This window comes from Peromyscus californicus, unplaced genomic scaffold, assembly GCF_007827085.1.
Source record: "Peromyscus californicus insignis strain IS unplaced genomic scaffold, ASM782708v3 Scaffold_7__1_contigs__length_154581171, whole genome shotgun sequence".
Lineage (NCBI taxonomy): Eukaryota > Metazoa > Chordata > Mammalia > Rodentia > Cricetidae > Peromyscus > Peromyscus californicus.
Window position 1 is genome coordinate 9,252,110 of NW_026294595.1, and position 7,553 is coordinate 9,259,662.

The following is a 7,553-nucleotide window of genomic DNA, read 5'->3' on the forward strand; positions in this document are numbered from 1 at the left end:
TTTGAGACAGGGTTTCTCTGTGTAGCTTTAGAGCTTTTCCTGGAACTCACTCTGTAGACCAGGCTGGCCTCAAACTTACAGAGATCCACCTGGCTCTGCCTCCTGAGTGCTGGGATTAAAGGTGTGTGCCACCATGCCCGGCACCTAGCAATTTTTTTAAAGGAAAAAATGTTATTCCTGAACCTCATGTTCTATAACCTTTGTTTCTCAGGGATTCTATTTTGTAATGCATCCAAATAAATAATCTGAGGCTCCAGGGCTGCTAGGGGTGTGGGTCAGGTTAGCACAAATGTACCTTTTAAACACACAGAGAAGTGTGAGGTTTCTGCTACCCCATGGTTCCACTGTACTACAGATGAAGAAAAAAACAATGTCAGGTTCTCCCCACATCCCAGCTCTGGGTCAGACTCCATGACCAAGGCTGCTGGAGGAGATATAACAATTTAGCCCAAGAAAGCTGACTTTGCTAGAAAGTTCTTGATAACCTGGGTGCAGCTGAGCTGAAGGAGACTAGGCTGATCCTGGGTGCCTGACCCTGCTGTCCTGGCAGGGTTACCCACCACTGACAAAGATCCTGGCAAGTTTCTTTGGCAAGCTGCTGGGACAGGAGTTGGACCCACTCAAGAATGTGCTGGTGACAGTGGGTGCCTATGGGGCCTTGTTCACAGCCTTCCAGGCCCTGGTGGACGAAGGAGATGAGGTGAGAGGTGAAACTTGAATGGGGTGGGATGAGCTAGCTCAGGGCAGTGCTGACCCCTGCTAATCTGACCCTTGAACCAGGTCATCATCATAGAACCTGCTTTTGATTGTTATGAACCCATGACACTGATGGCTGGAGGTCGGCCTGTGTTTGTGTCCCTGAGGCCGGTAAGGAATGCTGCGTGGTTATGGGTTGGCCAAGGCTGGTAAGGGATGCTGGATGGTTATGGGTGGTTGAGGGACCCAAGATCTGACCTGGGCTAGATCCTAGGGCATGGGATAAGGCTGGGAAGGTGTGGAGGTGGAGTCCAGAGCAGAAAGGAGAGAGATGGAGGCAGATGCATGTGGACGTGAGTTGCTGTCAGGAAAGTAAATACTGTTGCCTTTCCCACCTCCGTTTGCAGAGCCCTGCTCCTAAGGGACAATTGGAATCCACCAATGACTGGCAACTGGACCCCACAGAACTGGCCAGCAAGTTCACACCTCGTACCAAGGCCCTGGTCCTCAACACACCCAACAACCCTCTGGGAAAGGTACCAGGGGGTGCATTCAGAGACTTCTGCAAGCTGTTTCCCTTCTGATCGTGAGCATAAGCTCCCTCAGGCTTTATTTCCTCGTGTGAAGTGGGAGGGCTGTATGCCTTAAACCCAACCCTCCCTGAGGTGCTAGGTGCATGGGCTGAATGCCTCACCACTTTCTGGTGGTTTTGGAACAGTGACTTTACCTCTCTGTACAGTGGGATCCAGACCAATCCCACAGGGTCAGTATTGCAGAGCTGGTCAAAGGGGTGGTCCAGAGAAGCCTTAGGACCTGGTATGGTCTTGTACTCTACCTCTGAGCAGGCTCTGCACTTGGGGACAGTCCCAGCTGCACACCCGTGACCTTGGATCCCACAGGTGTTCTCTAAGACGGAGCTGGAGCTGGTGGCCGACCTGTGCCAGCAGCATGATGTCCTGTGCATCTCTGACGAGGTCTACCAGTGGCTGGTCTACGATGGGCACCAGCACATCAGCATCGGTGAGCTGGGCCTGCCGCAGCTTCCCCTGGACACTTGAGCAGGGCTTGAGCCCAAGCTGGGAGCAGCCTAGGCCTGGGGGTCAGGACCCAGGGCTGTGGAACTGTGCACTGGTGTGACCATGGGCAGGGACTTCCCCTCCTGAGGTCTGAGGAGTTCGGTAGCATCTGCTTCCTGAGGCTGTGAGGAGCAGGAAATGGAATGGGTCCTGGCAGCAGCTTAGAGGGTACCAGTCCTCAGTTGAGAGGCTTGCCCCTGGGTCCCCTCCCTCCACCTTCCCCATTTCAGCATTTGTTCTTCTTGGCCGTGGGCAGCCAGCCTCCCTGGCATGTGGGGACGGACCCTGACCATTGGCAGCGCAGGCAAGAGCTTCAGTGCCACCGGCTGGAAGGTAAGTGTGGTCACTTGGCAGGTGACGGTGTGGGAGGATTAAGAAAGGCCACCTCTGGCCCCGAGGCCCTCACTGACTGTGTTCTGGTCTAGGTGGGCTGGGTTTTGGGTCCAGATAACATCATGAAACACCTTCGGACTGTGCATCAGAACTCTGTTTTCCATTGTCCCACCCAGGGCCAGGTGAGGAGGGGAGGAAAAGGCACGGTGAGGGTACGCGACAGCGAGACGGGCAGTGAAAGCCCCTAGACAGGTCACGGCTGACCTGTCCTTCCATCTGCCCTGTCCAGGCCGCCGTCGCCCGGTGCTTTGAGCGGGAGCAGGAACACTTCGGACAACCCAGCAGTTACTTCCTGCAGCTCCCACAGGCCATGCAGCTGACCAGAGACCACATGATCCGTAGCCTGCAGTTGGTGGGCCTCAAGCCCTTGATCTCCCAGGGCAGCTACTTCCTCATTGCAGACATCTCAGACTTCAGTGAGGCACTGGCCATGCCACTCGGGATTTGGGGAGGTACCAAAGTTGGCTAGGACTCAGCATGACCTCTTCTGTTGCCGCAGAGAGCAAGATGCCCGACCTGCCTGGGGCTGTGGATGAGCCCTACGACAGACGCTTTGCCAAGTGGATGATCAAAAACAAGGTAGGCTGGGCCTCTTGTCGGGGCCAGTCGGTGGAGTTGCCCAGGCTGTGCCCTGGTCAAGGGTGTCCAGTCAGCGGACCTTTTCCATGACTCCTGATGCAAGGCGGATTGCACAGTCCTTTTCACTTGCACAAAGAAGCCGTGCAGGCCCCAGGAGTCCCTGCCCTTCTCTGAGCCTGGCTGTCTCTCCTGTACAGTAAGGGAGGGTCTAGTCCATTTGCTCTCATCACCTGCTCAGACTACTGAGGTTCAAACTTAGCTTTCCCCCAGAGTGCTGCACAGTCCCTCTCTTTCTCTGCACCCCGGGAGGAACCTAGCAGAATGCCCTGGGGCTTCTCTCCTGACCATCACAGCAGGTGGGGGGACACACTGAGCCTTTACTCTGTCCCCTGAGCTGATGTCTTGGGTCTCAAGGCTATATGCACACATGGGCTTCCTCCTCCCCAGGGCCTGGTGGCCATCCCTGTCTCCATCTTCTTCAGTCAACCCCATCAGAAGGACTTTGACCACTACATCCGCTTCTGTTTTGTGAAGGTGAGAAAAGGCTGGGAGAACCTCGACGGGCCTGGCTAGCCACCAGGGAGGGGGGAGAGAAGGCTCACTGTGTGTCTTGCAGGATGAGGCCACACTCCAGGCCATGGATGAGAGGCTGCAGAAGTGGAAAAGAGAGCTCCAGCCCTGAGGCTCCTCAGCCCTCCCCCACAGTGGGGCTCAGCTGTGCCTATCACAGGGATGGTGCTGCAGGGCCCAGCTCTGTGACTGGACATGCTTCCAGGAAAGAGGCCATTTATTTGGGGGTTTCAGCAATCTTTCCCCATCGTGTCTGGACTGCTGTCTTGGGTTGAGCCTCACTCTACTCCTCTGTAGGTTACTTGAGGGGTGTGGTTATTTCTGGCCTCTCTGCCTGGGACAGTAAAGGATGGAGTCAGGCCTGGAGTCCCAACCTCACCTCCAGCCTTAACTTAGCCCTGCCGAGGCTCAGGGCTCTCTGCCTCTTCTCATGTGACTTCAGGACATTGCTTCTGGCTTGACTGCTTTTGTTCCTAATAAAGTTTTAAGTTATTAGAGCCCTCAAGGCAGCTTCTCTCTTCCTCTGGACTGCCTGCTAAACAGGGCTTGGAACAGTTTGGAAGGGACCCCAGAGAACCTCAGACCCCACACCTTCCCTAGGAAGAGTGTGTGTGTGTGTGCGCGTGCGTGCGTGCGTGCATGCGTGTGTGTGTGTGTGTGTGTGTGTGTGTGTGTGTGTGTGTGTGTGAACACTGGGAACTTGGAACTCTTCTGAAGTCACAGGGCTTGTTCATGGCAACCCAGACTCTCCACTGCCTGCTATGTTCCTCACCCTCAGAGGGTGCAAGCTGAAGGCTGGGTTAGGGTGTTAGTGTGTGGGGATGGGGATGGGGTCTTAGAGACATCTTCACAGGAGTTCAAGGACAGCCTGGTGTGTGCACAGAGGTAGGAGGGGCAGCTGTGAGCAGCTCCACTGGTCCAGGCTTACCTGCAACTCCCAACAGTCTGCTGAGGGGGCAGTGTGGGGGGAGGCAGTGTGGGGGGAGGCAGTGTGGGGGAGGCAGTGTGGAGGGAGGCAGTGTGGGGGGAGGCTGTGGGGGGGAGGGCAGTGTGGGGGGGAGGCAGTGTGGGGGAGGCAGTGTGGGGGAGGCAGTGTGGGGGGAGGCTGTGGGGGGGAGGGCAGTGTGGGGGGAGGCAGTGTGGGGGAGGCAGTGTGGGGGAGGCAGTGTGGGGGGAGGCTGTGGGGGGGAGGGCAGTGTGGGGGGAGGCAGTGTGGGGGAGGCAGTGTGGGGGAGGCAGTGTGGGGGGAGGCTGTGGGGGGGGAGGGCAGTGTGGGGGGAGGCAGTGTGGGGGGAGGCAGTGTGGGGGGGGAGGGCTGTGTGGGGGGAGGCAGTGTGGAGGGAGGCAGTGTGGGGGGGCAGTGTGGGGGAGGGCTGTGTGGAGGGAGGCAGTGTGGGGGGGGCAGTGTGGGGGAGGCCGGTGTGGGGGACGGTGGTGTGGGGGGAGGCAGTGGGGGGGAGGCAGTGGGGGGGGAGCCACCCGGGCCAGTGAGTGCTTGACCTAAAGTGGAAGTGAGGTTGGATTTGGCCAGGGGTTTTAGACAGGCCTGAAACTCAAACTTGTGAACCTCCTGCCTCTGCTTCCAGAGTACTGAGATTACAGCACGTTCCACACCTGGCAGAGAAGTGGGACTTGACCCCAGTTGTCTCACTGAAGCCACTGCAGTCCTAAATCCGCACGGAAGGCCGCGCTAGGAGCCAGGTTCATTTGTAGAGTGACCTCAGGAGTTTCACTCACATCTTTTCTTGAACCTAGAGAAATGATGGTTACGTAAGAACTTTAAATGTTTTCTCACCGGGCGGTGGTGGCACACACCTTTAATCCCAGCACTCAGGAGGCAGAGTCAGGTGGATCTCTGTGAGTTCGAGGCCAGCCTGGGCTACAGAGTGAGTTCCAGGAAAGGGAACAAAACTACACAGAGAAACCCTGTCTCAAAAAAACAAAAAACAAAAACAACAACAAAACAGTTTTCTCCTGGAACAGAATTCCTACAACATGAAGTTTTGTGATAGATGGGAGTGGTTTTTGTTAATCATATAAAGCTCCTTTGGACTTGGGGTTAGCGTCAGAGCTTTGAGGCTGCCCCCTCCCCTCTACTGTCCTCGGGGAATGGGGTGGGACTGGACTTTCAGTTCAATCCAAAATCATATTTTTCTCTTTGAAGGTTGCCAGGAGAGGTCGGTGTCACACTGTAGCCAAGGTTGGCTTCAAACTCATGACAATCCTCCTCTCTCTGCCTCCTGAGTATTAGGATGATAAGCCTAAACCATCCATCCTGGCTTGATTTTGCATTTTGTTTTGTTGGCAATGCTAAGGATTGAACTCATGGCTTTGCATACACATGCTGGACAAGCACTTGTAACTCTGAGCTGCATCCCAGCCAAGAATCGTCCCTGGAACACGCTTGTTGGCAGAGCCACAGAGCCACAGGGTACTGCTGCTGGTGCAGAGGGAGGCCTGGGAACCAACGTTCCACCTCAAGGGCTCAGGCTTGAAGCGCCTCTGCCGCACCACATGGCAAGACGATAAAGTCTTGTAGAGGGTAAACTCCTAGAATTCTTAAAGTTCCTGGCAAAGACCAGGCCTGATGGCACACACCCACTATTTTACTCCAGAGGCGGAGCAGGGAAGATCAGGAGTTCAAGGTCTGGCTCTGCTGCGTTGTGAGTTCAATGCTGATACATGAGAGTTTGTCTCAAAAACAAAGCCTAGGTTGGAGAGATGGCTATACAATCGGGAGGAGCAGAGATCAGATCCCAGCACCGACGTTACAAGCTGTGTGCCCCACACATGCCTTCCACCCCAGCTAGGAATGTGGTGGAGACAAGAGACTCTTGGGAGCTTCCAGCCTGGGCAGAGCCATGAGCCCCAGGCTCAGGGAACAAGCTTGCCTCAAAGGTGGAGAGTATACATACAGACACAGAAGGACATGCACACACATGAATAAAAATAAACAGAACAGTCTGACCAAAGATCTCCTTTCTCGTGAATCATCCCAGAATCTGCCCATAACTCATAGCCATAGCCATAACTCTGAGTCCCCAGATGTGATTGTGAAGCTGGCTGGGTGGTGCACACCTGGCTTGCTTTTTTGTTTTGGCTCTTGTTTTGTTTTGTTTGGGACAGGGTCTCACTATGTAGCTCTAGCTGTCCTGGAGCTCACAGGGATCTGCCTGCCTCTGCCTCTGCCTCCCCAGTGCTGGGATTAAAGGCGTGTGCTACCACCCCCAGTTTTTGGTGCACAGTTATAATCCCAGCACTCAGGAATCTGAGGCAAGGGGATCTTGAATCAAGGCCTGTGTGAGATACACAGTGAACCTCTGAGTCACACACCGCCCCGCCCCCTTCAAAGAAGTGACCTGGGAGCTGGAGAGATGGCTCAGCGGTTAAGAGGACCTGGGCTCAGTTCCCAGCACACACATGGTGGCTCACAACCTCCTGTAAGTGCCAGGGGATCCAGTGTTCTCTTCTGGCCTTCTCAGGTACCAGAAAAGCCTGTGTGCACAGACATACATGCTGACAAAACACGCATATAAATTAAGTAGCCGGGCGGTGGTAGCGCACGCCTTTGATCCCAGCACTCCTGAGGCAGAGGCAGGCAGATCTCTGTGAGTTCGAGGCCAGCCTGGTCTACAGAGTGAGTTCCAGGAAAGGCACCAAAACTACACAGAGAAACCCTGTCTCGAAAAACAAACAAACAAATAAATAAATTAAGTAAAGTCAAAACCCAGAGAACATGGTGCTTACTGGTCTTTAATTTCCTCACTTGGGAGATTGAGGCAGTTGATACTATCTCAACAAACAAAACCAAAGCAAGCAAAACAGACAAAAAGAAAGTATAACTCAAGAGAGAATGTTGTTTGGTTGATAATAATGTGTCAGTATCTTCCCCAACTGTAACAAAGTACCAGATCATTCTAAAATGTTAATACAAGCTCTGTATGGTGGCACATGCCTTTAATCTCAGCTCTCAAGAGGCAGGTGGATCTCTGAATTTGAGGCCAGCCTAGTCTACAGAGCAAGTTCCAGGACAGCTGGGGATACACAGAGAAACCTGTCTTGAAAAACCAAAACAAAACAAAAAATTAATACAAAGCTACCAGGCAGAAAAGTTTTTAGGGGAACCACTTTCATTACTATCTTCCCATTTTTTCTTAAACTTAAAATATTACTTTAAAGGGGACAGGGAATGTTGCTCGGTGGTAGAGTGTTTGCATGCTGGAGACCTTGGATTTGATT

General features: G+C 53.9%; 1 protein-coding gene across 6 annotated transcripts in view; it reads left to right on the forward strand.

The window, feature by feature from the left end:
• Positions 1-3,819, forward strand: part of Kyat1 (kynurenine aminotransferase 1) — a 42,121-nt gene extending 38,302 nt beyond the window's left edge. For all 6 annotated transcript variants that reach the window (XM_052725312.1, XM_052725311.1, XM_052725307.1 and 3 more), the window contains 10 exons: positions 551-700; positions 781-867; positions 1,104-1,232; positions 1,596-1,716; positions 2,029-2,105; positions 2,198-2,287; positions 2,395-2,581; positions 2,665-2,744; positions 3,192-3,278; positions 3,361-3,819. In XM_052725312.1, coding sequence (XP_052581272.1) covers positions 551-700; positions 781-867; positions 1,104-1,232; positions 1,596-1,716; positions 2,029-2,105; positions 2,198-2,287; positions 2,395-2,581; positions 2,665-2,744; positions 3,192-3,278; positions 3,361-3,426 — 1,074 coding nt within the window. In that variant the 3' untranslated portion in view covers positions 3,427-3,819. The remainder of the gene's footprint in view (positions 1-550; positions 701-780; positions 868-1,103; positions 1,233-1,595; positions 1,717-2,028; positions 2,106-2,197; positions 2,288-2,394; positions 2,582-2,664; positions 2,745-3,191; positions 3,279-3,360) is intronic.
• The last annotated feature ends 3,734 nt before the right edge of the window (positions 3,820-7,553 follow it).